Raw genomic sequence first — 13,507 nt, 5'->3', positions numbered from 1 at the left:
TCTGGACAAACATTTGCATAAATTAACAAAGGCAAAGAGCATCTCTGATTGCAGAAGGTTTACAAGATCAGAATAACAGCATATTAACAGAAATATAGGGGCATGGTACTTCATATTGACAAAATTGTACAGGGTCGTGGCAGCTCCTCCGAGGAAAGGACGGGGAACTAGCTTGTCGGTTAGACATGGTTCTTCTTTGTCAAAGTACAAAAAACGAGTAGAAAATTTTACATTACAGCACAAGGTTACCATAACAGATGATTTTGTGGTCTTATTTGTTGTATAGAATTCTTGGCTTCGGTTAAAGATCATTCTGATCTTGAGCGCCTATAGACATGCTGTTGTACATAGTATATACTACCGATCGCTTCTGTAACCTTCGAAAATCAGGTTTTCAGTTGAGCGACCTTCTGAGAGACACCGTCAGCTGCATCCACGCTCTCGTATTCATCCTGGAAAATGTTGAATGGACATTGCAGCATTAACTAAGAAATTGCTCAAATTAGATAGAGATGTCTTAGAGATATAAACAATTAAACACTCCAAAGGAAAAAAAAAGGTGAAAGACAGCCTGCAAGTATGGAACTCAAATATACCGGCAATTTCGTAAGAAAAGAGGAGCAAATATATTTACTGTAGTAACAAAGGATGAGCTGAACTCACATCTTTATTTTTTATTTCACCTATACACTTGGAAGCACTCATGGTTTCACTCTTCAGTAAGCTCCGAGCACTCATGAGGGGTTTGCTTATTCCATCTGTCACTGATGCATGTACTGGCTTTTCACCTGTATTCAGCTTTACTTGGTAGTCACTATCTCCGTGCTTATTGCCAATTGCTCTTTCCCTGAGACAAGATGCGAGAATTGTTAGATACAAAAACTTAAAAGGTTGTCTTTTTTTATATATATAAACATCTGATCATGTGAAACATTATTCTCTATCAAATTTAACATTCAAAAATATTTGATTTAAAATCTCTGGCAACTTGCAAAAAGCAAAACAAATATGATACTTATGATGAAGTCTTTAATTTGTTGAATACTCTTGCCAAGTCCAAACAGATCGTCTTTAGGAAAATTGTACAAGGTTGTCAAAGGAAAGAAATTTTGGTTAGAAAACAAACAATTTCGTCCATAAGTATCCACATGCCCATTCTACATAAAGAAATGTATTGCCTTGGAAGTATACATTTAAGTCTCGGTCACAGCATATTACCTTGGTAAGGAAGCATTTTGTCGCAACTGTGGACTGGATTTTTCACCCTTCGCACCACCTTTTTCCAAATGAGCGAATTGCTGCTTGAAGCGATCCACCCCACTGTCAACATACATGCACAAACATCAGAGTTTGCAATATACCATCAACCAATCATACATAATTCAGTGTATGCAGAAGAGAGTAAAGCATAGTCATCATAAAATTCTCAACACAAGTAAATCTTGTTTCTAAGGAAAAATAATGGTCTCACCTAGGGTACATGAAGCTCATCTGGTCTCCTCCACGTAGGTATTCTTGCAACATCTGAGGATGGTACTCCAAAATCTGAAAGAAGTAGAAGTTGTTAGCTAACTACAGAGTCGAGCAGCAGCTCTACTGTATCTCCACAAAATAGCTGAGCAATAATACCTCTCTGTAAATTAATTCTCGGACATCATCTTTGCCCAACTTTCTCTTCTCGAACTCAAACTCAAGTTTTGAGATGGGCTGTGCTATGGGTTCACGTTCTGAATTTGCTAATCCGGTAAAGTATGGGTCTGTCAGGGCCTTGAAGAACATTTTCATATCTCAGTATTGAGGACAGTGATTTACCCAACATTTTCAATGATGCAATATATCTTTATAGTAAATAGAAGTTGGTCTCAGCCATTCGTACCTCGTCAGCAGTTGGCCTATCCTTAGGATCAAAAGCAAGAAGACGCTCAAGCAAATGGAGAGCCATAGGATCGATGCCTGGAAATTTTTTGGTAAGGGGAACTTTAGGCTTCTTCCTCATATTGCTCAAGTATCGCCGAGCTTTCTCATTCCGTATCTGCAACCATTCGGTAAAAGAGTGTAAAAGACATATGGTTTAAACATCATCCCACAATTCACATTTCATTCTATATGAAAAATATATAAACATGGCAAGAGATTGTGCTGATATTGATGCCAATTTGTGCCGACATCCGTAGTCCATGTAGCTCAGTAACCAAGCACGCAACCATATTAAGGAAAATCAGAGTTTGTAAATATTGGGCGTGGATGCAAAAAAGATACTGAGAGAAATGGAATAAGCCAATAATAAATTCATAACCATGTACACAAGTTATCAATGCAAGGTTCAATTTTGCAGGAAATTCACATATTATGAAAATATGAAAAATAGGAAGTGGCAAAACATATAACTCCAACTGCTGTTCTAACTTGCTGGTGACTAGTGTGGAGTAAGCATACCTTAGCGAGAGATTCTGCTGAAGGAGTGCCAAGTACATCAGTCATGAGATCCAATTGATGGACAACATTCTTCCCTGGAAAGAGTGGCTTCCCTATGAGCATTTCTGCAAAGATACACCCTACGCTCCAAATATCAATTGCAGGAGTGTACTGCAAAATTCAAAGTTCAGCTGCTTTTAGCATTTGCTAAACATGCACAGACATTAATTAAGAACCAAGTACATCATCAAGTTTGAATTAGCGCCCAAGCCGCGTCGCTACATTCAGCTACGATTATATGAAAGAAGAGGGCAAAACACCATAAGTAACAATTTTTTGGCATTTTTACTGGAAGAGAACTTAGTGCAACATATGAAATACAGATCATGACAGGTTGAACCGACATTTGAGAACTGTAGTAGCAACTCTCTCTAAAAGGGAAGGGAATTTTAGTTGCGAACATGGAAATTAATCAACAGATAGTATTGCTATGTTGCATAGAAACACATCATTATTAAAACAACAATTATGGAAGAAAAAATCTATAGTATGGTCATTGTGCTTTTTCAATAGCCTGGGTATTGTTGTTGGTAATATGAAGTTAGGATGAAAATTACATCACCTTTGAGAAAAAAGAGCCACACAATTCTGGAGCACGATACCATCTAGTTGCAACATAGTCCTAGACAAGGCATGCAAAATCATCAGAAACCAAGATTTGGCTGCTCAGGATAAACAGTATCTGCTCAATATTACTAAAATGGCTACCGTCCAGAATATGGCTGATGGAGCCCCGTCATTAAATGATACACGGGCAAGCCCAAAATCACAAATCTTCAGCTTGCAGTCAGCATTCGCTAGAATATTCTTGGGCTTAAGATCCCGATGGAAAACACTCGCTGCAAAACCATCATGTAAACAAACAATCAGTACAGCATGAGATGAAAAAGGTCGAATGAACCATTATCGATTTCCTTTTGTGGAGTCTAATCACCTGCATGGATGTACTTCATTCCCCGGAGCAGCTGATACAAGAAGAACTGGTGATGCTCTGGTGTGAGATCATCGTTCGCTTTTATTACCTGATGGAGATCGGACTCCATCAGCTCAAAGACCACATATATGTCCCTGAATTCCCTCCTTGAAGGGGGGAGCATAATGTGCTTGATCTGAACTATGTCCGGGTGACGCAGCAACCGGAGCAACTTGATCTCCCTAAGGATGCGGGTGGCATCGGAGACATGATCAAAGACGTCATTGATCTTCTTGATGGCCACACGCTCGCCGGTCTGGGTGTCGATAGCAGCAGCCACAACACCATAACTCCCTTTGCCAATGACCTCGCTGACCTGATACCGGTTTAATTCACCATACTCCGTGAAGAACTCGGATTCCGAGGTCTGAAAAGGAAGGAGCAAGCGCACATTCATACCATTAGTTCAGAGTGCTAGATGGTGCTAACATACTGATTTACGAGTGGCGGTAAAAACGCGCCGAGAAAAAGAAAGATAGAACATCTCAATTGAAGATACCGATGGCCTCACAAAGATATGAAACAATATTGATGGCCTTACATGGCTGTGCGTGTGCATCCTTGTGATGCAGAGGCCCGGGTATTCCCCTTTCCGAAAAAAATACCGATGGCCTTACAAACAATGATAGTGGTGGGCGAAAAGGATCAGAAGACATGCACACAACTGGAAAGTCACTCAGGACAGCTTCTTGCTTGTGCTGGGTTTGGACTGAATGAATCACGAAGTGGTTGAACATTGGTACTTTAAACAGTATGTTTTTCTGAATATATATCTACCTGCTGCTACCAAAAGTGGCAAACGCGGAATCGTCAACAAGGACCAATAATTGAAAAGCAAAAGCATAACCTCTTCCACCATACATCATGTTTGTCTGAGATGAGACATGAACAGCGAAAACAGGGCTCCCGTGACGCTGCTTGCCCCTAAATGCCGCGCTTTATTAGGCTGTCACGGACGGCATTGATGTGTGGCGCAGTTTGCACAAGCGAATATTATGAGTTTACTATATGACATTAATTAACAACTATCCAAGAACTGGCCTTGTGGCCTGTGGATGCCGGATTGACCGTCACCGTATCAAAATCGGTGGTTCCAGGAAAACAGATCCGCAAAGAACTGGCGAGGGAGCAAGAACAGAGCAATCCCAAGGGTGGATCTTCCCCAATCCATGAAGCGAACAGAGCAATCCCGGCAGCACGGCAGCATATTTCAGCCGAGAGAGATCGATGGCAACCGACATTGAACGGGAACGGCGGAAGGGGGTCGCGGGGGAAGGGGACAAATTAAAGAGAAGAGGGGGGCACGGCGGCGACCCAAGCAAGGACGCACCTTCTTGCCGGGATCCATGCGTGGCGGCGGGTTGGTGCGCGCGGGCGCGCGGGGTACGACGACGCGCAGGCTCCCGGCCTCCCCCTCCCGCTCGAGCACAATGTATCCCTCGGGGTCGGACTCGGGGCCGTCGGCGACCTCCTCCTGCTCTTGCTCCTGCTCCTCCCAGTGGACCTCGTCGTCCTGCGGCTGCGGGAGCGAGCGGGCGCGCAGGTCGCTGGTGGCGGTGGTCGCGGAGGATGTATTGGTGTGCGCGGTCAGGTGGGAGGAGGAAGAGGATGAGGCGGAGGAGACGCGGCGGGAGCGGTGGTGGCGCAGCCAGCGGATGAGGGAGCGGGCGCGGCCGCCCATACACCGCTGCCTATTCCGCGGGTGGGCCGGCGCATTGGGCGGCGGGCGTGGCGGAGGCGGGCGTGGGCGGGTGGGCTGCCCGGTCGCCGCGGGCGCGGCGGTGGCGGGGAGGGAGGGAGGGGGCAGCGGGCGCGGCGCGCGGGGGAGGGGCGTGCGGGGAGGTGGCGGTTGGGCAGGGGATTGATGGGTGGAACGTGGGGGTTACGGGGAGGAGACGGCGTTTGAATCCCGGTGTACTGACTCTGGGTGGCCAACACGTCCCAAACTGCTTTCTTTTGTTAACCTGTTTTTATTTATTTATTATTACTAGCACATATGCCCGTGCGTTGCAACAAGAAGATAATTTTTTTACAAGAAGCAGTGGGAGAGATAATTCATGTATTCATAAAAAACGGTCTCAACGGTGGTGGGCGACAAAGCGAGGAGTTGCGGTCTTCTCACGGGTGATGTTTGGCCCGTGAGGTCTTGATAGTGGTGACGTTTGTCGGTGTGGCGGCGACCATCCAACCGGTACCTTTTTTCCCTCTGGGTCCATCTCCGTCTCGTAGTTGGCACAGTTGCTTCGACCACTTTCCCCTACCATGATGTAACCGGATGGATTACTAATTGCAGTGCATAAATTATGTTTCATTAGCATAATCAGCGCATAACCAGGCATGAATGTCCCTTCATTGCCAAGATTTATTCTCTCAACTATTTTTTGCGCTCACGTGCCCATAAATTTTATTAATTAGAGCAAAACCAGCATATTCTCTTTTATTAGCATGTGCCCACAATTTTTTCATTATAGCCAGCTAGCATAGAGTCTTTAATTGGCACGTGCAAGTTACCACCGGCAATAATTTGTGAAGTTCCTCGTTCTGCTCATAATTCTCGAGACAACTTCCTTATTCTCACACAACCTCCTTATTTTCAGACAATTTAGAGACATATAAAAACTGGTGTGATTTAGTATAAAATTCCAAGATGGGACTATTCCTATCATAATTGTAAGCTACCTGAGTTGGTTTTATCCGTCGGCGCAATAGGGAAGATCCATAGTTCAATCCCCACACGCCTTTACTTTTTGCTGCTCGTCCGTCCGACAGAAAAAGAAATACGTGATAGGTCCAGTTTGGCCACCTGGGGGATAACCGAAAAAATTAGGGAACTACGTGTGGAATGGACAGAACAAAATTTATATGTATTTTCTTTTTCTTTTCTTAGGACAGCTGCATGGGAGATACTATATGATGCTAGTTACGTCAAATAGCGTCTGGGACGCACAACAGTTCGCGCCTGGGCCAGCCCACTGGCAAGCACCGAAATAACCTGTGTTTGCAAGGCATGAGTAATAGTCCAAAAAAACGACGTGTTGAATGATTCAACACATGACTTTAAGGAACCGAAAATATGCCGCTAGCCACGGCAAAAATGCCTACTGCGAACCAATGGCCAGCGCCAATATTTAAGAACATAGTGCAACGTCGGATTTAAAACATTTTTTGAACTTTTTAAAAATTTGAATTGCCGAATATTCTTGGAAACGTGAACTTTTTTTAAATTACATAATGTTTTTAATATTCCATCCATTTTGGAATAAACATGAACAAAATTTGAAACAACATCATTTTCTGAAAACATTAACCTTTTATCAAAACCCAAATATTTTTTTAGTTTGTCACTAACTTTTGAAATCGGAACATGTTTTAAACATTCAGAATAATTTTATAAAATGTGTTTTTAAATGCAGACATTATTTTGAATTTGTGAATATTTTACTAAAACGATAATATATTTAAAATTTCGAATATTTTTAAAATATATGTTTTTAAAATTCCAAAAATGGAATATTTCTGAATTTGAAAAAAAAATGAAACGAAAATAAATTAATGTTCCAAAAAAATTAAAAAGGGGGGAGAAAATAATGTAATTTGGACATTTTTCGAAATTTGACAATATTTAAATTCCGAACTTTAAAAAAAATTAATTACGAAATAATGTTAAAATAAAAATAAATTTGGATGGTAAAAAAAGCGGGACGGCTAAGTCTTGGGCGCCCTGTGCGAACTCTGCCTATCTAGCTGACTGGCCGATAAATAGGCATTTTACGGCTACATGGCAGGCAAATAAGTGGGCTGGATTCGATGGGCCACAGCGTGTGCGGGTCAAGTATGAAATTTCTGGATTGCTAAAAAAACTGACGGACGCTCAAAAATGTAGTACCACCTCGGATAGAAAAATAAATTTTGACGGTGAACGGATGAAAAAATAGGAGAAACGCACCTTGCTTTATTAGTAGGTATAGATATAGATATAGATAGATATATTGTTTCTTCTAAGAATATCTTTAAAAAAATAGGCAAAAGGAATTTAAAAAGTTTCAATTGTTTCAATCATGATCTAAATTACCATGTCTTCAAAATGAGATTTAGTTATTCTCTTTGACCTAAAATAGACTGTCATCTATTACCATAGTACTCCCTCCGTTTAAAAATAATTGAAGGTCTAGGATTCTTCTAAGTTAAACTTCATCAAGTTTGACCAAGTCTATATAAAAATATATCAAAGTCTACAAAATCAAATATATCACATTAGTTTAATTATGAAACGTATTTTTCATATTATAATATTTGATGTAGTATATCTTTGTGTTATTTCTTTATTTCTATAAACTTGGTCAAATTTTACTGAGCTTGACTTAGGAAAATCCTAGAATCTCAATCATTTTGAAATGTGCGATTATCTACTATGAGAGTTGACCACTATTATATTATTTTTCTTTAACCCTCCTGTTTGAAAAAAAAGTACTTGTTCTTGAAGTTGGGCTAACTTGTTTTACAACAACTAAAAAGTTTTTTTTTCTAAAAGTTTGATCATCTATCTCCCATGGTAGGTTGTTTTTCTCAAGATTCATGTTTGATATCAATAGGAGTGGAGAACAACCACATAGAAATGAAAAACTAAGGACTCAGCTGTCACCATCTTTGACCAGAAATTTTGCATCATGTCCATGAGGATTTAGACATTGCACTAGAAACTCACCTACAAAGCGAGACAAAGGCTAGGATTACCGGTCGATGCGTGATGTGTGATGTGTTTGTACTCCCTCAACTTTTCTTGTTGGGCATAATCAGACCAATTGCTTAGGAAAGACTCCGGCGGTGTATATAGAAAGGGCACCGTTTTCACCCTAGCTAGAGTCAAGATGACAATCCTCGTGGGTTCAAGGGACCATGTGTACCCGACCCGAATGGGTAGGATATAGGATATGGATTGTTGACTTCACCCATGAGTCTTTCATAGGTAACCCAATTAGTCGTGGGTAGGGGATAGGGATAACTTCGTACATAAAGGTGAAAGTGTCTTGGATAATTTCCATCCGAAACCATTTTCGAATCCATTTTTTATAGAATACGGTAAGAGCTTTTTTACATCTGAAATCCGAGTCCGGTTGATAGGACATGCTTATTAGTGATTTATTTGCCTTATTTTAATACTCCCTCGGTCCCAAAATTCTTGTCTTCGATTTGTCTAAATACGGATGTATCAAGTCACGTTTTAGTATTAGATATATCCGTATCTAGACGAATGTAAGACAAGAATTTTGGGACGGAGGGAGTACCATCTAGTTCTTTGTGTGTTCTTAAAGTGTATAAGTATTAATATTTGTTCATTGTTTATGTATATTTTTTGTTTAAAGCATTCATATATTCCTCGTATATGAATATGGTAAATGACCTTTTCCTATCTGACACCGTTCCGTTACCGTACCATGCATCTAAAAAAAAGGTGTAGGGTGTCAGGGTGGTCCACCCTGGAATTCAGCCCATTAATGTAATAATACCCCTCTAAGCCCAACTCAGCCCATGTATAAGTGAACAGTCCGGTCCATTGGTCTCGTCGTACGTGTACTGCTCTGTTTGTCTCAAAACAAAAAAAGTGTACTGCTCTGTATGCTCAATGTTGGTCTGATCCCGATCGTTCCCTTGTGGCCTTCTCGCAGGTCTCGAACCCTAGCGTCCAGCGATGGCGAAGTACTAATCACATAATCATCGAGCGCCGAAACCCAGCGCGCGGCCAACAGGGCACTCGGCGGCGACGGCGGCGGACGGGTGGCCGACGAAGCCCGACCATGCCGCAGCAGCGGACCGGCCACCGGCGGCCAGCGAAGCACGCACAGACGAATATGTCGAGTCTGTGAAGCAGCCACACAGAAGAAGTGCAACATCATCGGTTTTCTTCTCCTCTAATTTAATGTACGGTTTTCTTCTTTGTCGATTCAAACTAGTATATTTTTGCTTTTGCTATGAAGATTTGAAAAATTAAGCTGAGAGCGCAAACTTTAAATATTTTTTTGCAATAATTGGTAAGGACTGATTGATTATATATTTATATTAGGGATTTGTTCCAACTAACAATTGATAAATTGGTTTTTCTTTTGTAGAATCGTTGAGATGAGGAGGACCGGAGGCTTCTTTTGTAGAATTGTTCAAGATGAGGACCGGAGGCATTGCATCAGCTTTTGCACACATGCAACAAACAAGAAGGTTGCTGCTACTTTTTCATCTCTTTTCTTCTGCAACAGTAGCAAATTGAGAAACAAGATTGGTGATAATCTTTTTGGATGATTACCTAGTCACATGCATCGAGCGATATGATTTCTCCAAAGTGAATGAAGATGACATAATCGAGATTTTCATGGTCATGAGAAGACGTTATCCCAACAAATAAGGTGTGTTATCTTCTTTCATGCTAATTTAGGACTTAACAATGAATTTATTAATATGCTTTGAAAGACCTTATTAGTATGCGCTTTCTTTAGATGTTATTGATATGTGCTTTTGATATATTATATAATGGTATTTTGGTTTGTTAAATTTGTGGTGTAATTTTTTATGTGAACTGGACCACCCAGGCCTAAAATCCTGGCTACGCCACTGGTACCATGTCCGAATCCGCATAATCTGGTATTTGAATCCGCATCCATTCTGCTTCCGAATCTGAAAATAAATTTGGAATAGGATATAGTAAAGATTATCCGTCCAAATCTGATCCTTTTCACCCTTATTCATACTCATACCCACGGGTAACCCGATTAACTATTATTACTAATTTATAAATATTTTATTTTATAACACATATATTTAGGAAAATATACCCTATGTATAGTCTATATAATGGGTAGTAAATCTACATGATTATTTGATGACAGGCAAATGCAGAACAAGTAGCCCAAAAGTCCAAGACTAACAAGCGTGCGTTTTTCCTTCTAGGCCTTGGCTAGGGATTTTTCTCGCCTGTTATGAGAGATCCTTCGGTCTCGCCTCTTGCGCCACACTAAATGAGGCGGCACAACACTTTAGTTCTTGTAGCGGTTTTAGGAAGGTCCTATGGACCAGTTTTAGAACCATCATGTGGTCTTTCGTTTCTATGTGTTTTCCTGTCGATTTTTCATCAGGTTTTCTTCATTTTTTTTTTCTTTTTCTTTTTTTTACCGATACGTGGCTTGGGCTGGAATAACGAGTTGCTTGCTGGTTCGCCTTGTTATCTTTAAGCTTGTCATCATTAAGCTCATTAATATTAACAAGCCAAATCTTATGTTGGGCTCGGATCGTTATGAGCTTGTTAAGCTTGCGAGCGTTCACGAGTCCTCCTTAAGGTAATAACCAACATAGACGAGTCCCATTATCCCATTAAAAATTCACAATGGCCTAAATTAAACAAGGACGTTAAGGTAATAAACAACACAGTAAAATCCCATGATCCCATAAAAATTCACAGTGGCATAAATTAAACATGGATATTCAAATAGTAGCACCAGTAGCAGCAACAACACATCAACACACAAGTCTGGTGCTGCATAATTTGAATTTCAAAAATAGTAGCAACACGCTACAGCCAAACACATATAAGCTTCTCATCACAAATTCACAATAGCATAAATTAAACAAGGATGTTCAAATCAAATGGTAGAAAACAGACTACAGGCAAACACGGTGCACCTTTCACCTTTGTATAATTTAAACTTCTAAAATAGTAGCGACATGCTACAACCAGTAGTAACAGACCAGTCCAGGAGCCCAACACGCTACATCCAATGAGCCCTTCCACCTTGCTGCTTATGCCTTCATGAAGTTGCAATTTTTCTGAGAAGTCTCAAAGGCATTGCAAAGTTTTCATACATGCAAATTTCCAAACAAAGAGAGTAAACTTTCAGGTTTCTCATACAGTATTGTAGCGGACCTTAAATAGGAGAAGGATTAATAGAAGAAAAGGGCATTACACTATAAATAGTAGAAGAGAAATAAAATAAAGTTGCAAACTAAAATCACAAGTCTCAATCAGTATCCAAGCATAAACCTGATAGTTGCTTTCCACCATAGATTCAGGAAATGGAATGAACTCAACATCATCATCAACGTCATCTTCCTACAAAAGGAAACACAATTTCAGTTACATAGTCCATTTAGTAATAGTATGTCAAACTTGTAAGTAATAGACAGTAAAGAGCAACTAATATTACCACTATGGTCGTAGGCCTAATGTGGTTTTCTTTTGACCCTTTAATGAGCTAGAAGCACAAACAAGTGCCTCGACCATGTTTGGGCGTAGAGAACTACAGTACATCGAGAACTGTACCTCAAGTAGAGAAAGTCGACTCTGATGAGGCACTAGTAGCCGGTATTGCCAAGGACTTCTATGCCATTTTCGCCATAATTGGATATCTATGAGCATTCAGCCTCCACCAGTCAAGTAATCTAAAATTTGGATCCTGAATGGAATGAGTTTTTTCTTCAAGATAACTAGTTAATTCAGACTTGCATGGCTATGAATTTGTCTCCTCGAGAAAGGACTGAAACCCAATCGACAATATGGCCATAGATGTAGTTGTTTGTGAAAATGCAAGTATCACTTAGATTATATTTTGGTGTGATGAGAATGTGGTTAGTGGAACTAATGTTGGTTGCTAAAGTTTATCTCAGGACTTTGGTTCCAAGGTGTCCATTGATGGAAGTGTGCGACCCCCCAGTCCAAAAAGATCAAAGGCGTGGTTACCGGCGACTCGAAGGTTTTTCGTTTTGGTTCGATTTGAGTCGTAGGTAAAACCGCACTATCAAGAGGGGTCTTCGTGGAATTAGTGTCGTGTGGGAATGCCTCCAAGACAGATACACCAGCCCTCCTGCACCTCCTCAGATATTCCACTTCTTGTGTGCTGTGCCGTGGTGTCCTGTGATGTTTCATCAGAAATCTTCTGGACACCCCGTGTGCACGGGGTCTCTGACCCCCGTGCGCACGGGGTCTCTGACCCCCGTGGGCACGGGGTAGTCAGAATATTTCGGGACACCCCGTGCGCACGGGGTCTCTGACCCCCGTGCGCACGGGGTACCTCGAAACTCACTGGACACCCCGTGCGCACGGGGCTGACTTGGCCCGTGCGCACGGGGTCCAACGGGCAGAAATCCCCTCCCGGCCAAGAACACTATAAAAGCCCCCTTCTTCCTCCTCCATCCCTTAACCCTAATGTCTTGTTGATCTCCTCCATTGCTACACCCCATTTTGCTCACTACTCTCAATCCCTCCACCCAATCTTGTTGAAACCTTGGGGATTGGGAGAGCAAGACCCGATCTACACTTTGACCAAACCAAATCGCGTTCCCCGCAACATTCATCCACCATGACTTGTTACTCTTGGAGCTTGGGCTCCTAGGCGGTTAGAGGTTCCTCCGGAAGCTTCCTTGCTTGTGGTGTGCTCTAGAGAAGTTTGTAAAGGTGTGGTGGTCGCCTTCAAGACCAACCGCGAGTGATTCGAGGCTCATCCGTTGGGGGTGACTCGAAGGAGATTACGGTGAGCCTTCGGTGGCGTTCCGCAAGCTTTGGCTCTGGCACCGCTCCAAACGGAGAGTAGCTCTTCCCCAAGGAAGAGTGAACTTCGGGATAAAATCCGCGTCCTCGTCTCACTTGTGGTTAATCCTTTCCCGCACTTTACTTAGCCTTGTATGCTTGTTGGCTTGCTAATTAGTTTGTTGCCTAGCATATTTAGCTTAGAGCTTGCTTGTCATATAGGTTGTGTTCACCTAGTTGCATATCTAGTGAACCCTTTTTATCCGCTAAGCCTTAAAATTGACAAGAAAGATTAAAATTTGTAGTCTCCTATTCACCCCCCCTCTAGTCGACCGTATCGATCCTTTCAATTGGTATCAGAGCCTCGTGCTCTAATATAAGGTTTTACATCCTTAGAGGATATGGTCGATCTAGGGAATGAGGGAGGTGACGCACCACTTGCGGAGGATGGTCAAAACCTACCCCCCGCCGTGGCCGACGCACTTGTTGCTCCGGCCGTTGCTCCTGTCGCCCCCATTAACCCGGGGGCCCTGTTGACCGCGACCGATATTCTT

At 41.9% G+C, this 13,507-nt stretch overlaps 1 protein-coding gene across 1 annotated transcript; it reads right to left on the bottom strand.

The window, feature by feature from the left end:
- LOC109760118 (mitogen-activated protein kinase 16) lies at positions 1-5,377 on the bottom strand. The gene is made up of 11 exons (XM_020318955.4): positions 4,779-5,377; positions 3,410-3,815; positions 3,184-3,314; positions 3,038-3,097; positions 2,437-2,586; positions 1,877-2,032; positions 1,630-1,767; positions 1,472-1,545; positions 1,219-1,320; positions 664-847; positions 1-452 (listed from the first exon to the last, which is right to left on the bottom strand). Exons 1-11 carry the CDS (start codon positions 5,127-5,129, stop codon positions 387-389), a joined length of 1,818 nt encoding a protein of 605 aa, XP_020174544.1. The 5' UTR covers positions 5,130-5,377; the 3' UTR covers positions 1-386.
- Between the last annotated feature and the right edge of the window lie 8,130 nt (positions 5,378-13,507).

Source organism: Aegilops tauschii, chromosome 1 (assembly GCF_002575655.3).
Source record: "Aegilops tauschii subsp. strangulata cultivar AL8/78 chromosome 1, Aet v6.0, whole genome shotgun sequence".
Taxonomy (NCBI): domain Eukaryota; kingdom Viridiplantae; phylum Streptophyta; class Magnoliopsida; order Poales; family Poaceae; genus Aegilops; species Aegilops tauschii.
This window is presented reverse-complemented; position numbering and strand designations above follow the sequence as displayed.

What these genes read in the sequence shown, in the direction of transcription:
- LOC109760118 (XM_020318955.4), bottom strand. Translation starts at nt 5,129, where the DNA reads ATGGGCGGCCGCGCCCGCTCCCTCATCCGCTGGCTGCGCCACCACCGC. An exon ending in AATGAAGTACATCCATGCAG is followed by an intron (nt 3,315 to 3,409) that starts GTGATTAGACTC and finishes ATGGTTTTGCAG; the next exon opens with CGAGTGTTTTCCATCGGGAT. An exon ending in ATGAGCTTCATGTACCCTAG is followed by an intron (nt 1,321 to 1,471) that starts GTGAGACCATTA and finishes GTATGTTGACAG; the next exon opens with TGGGGTGGATCGCTTCAAGC.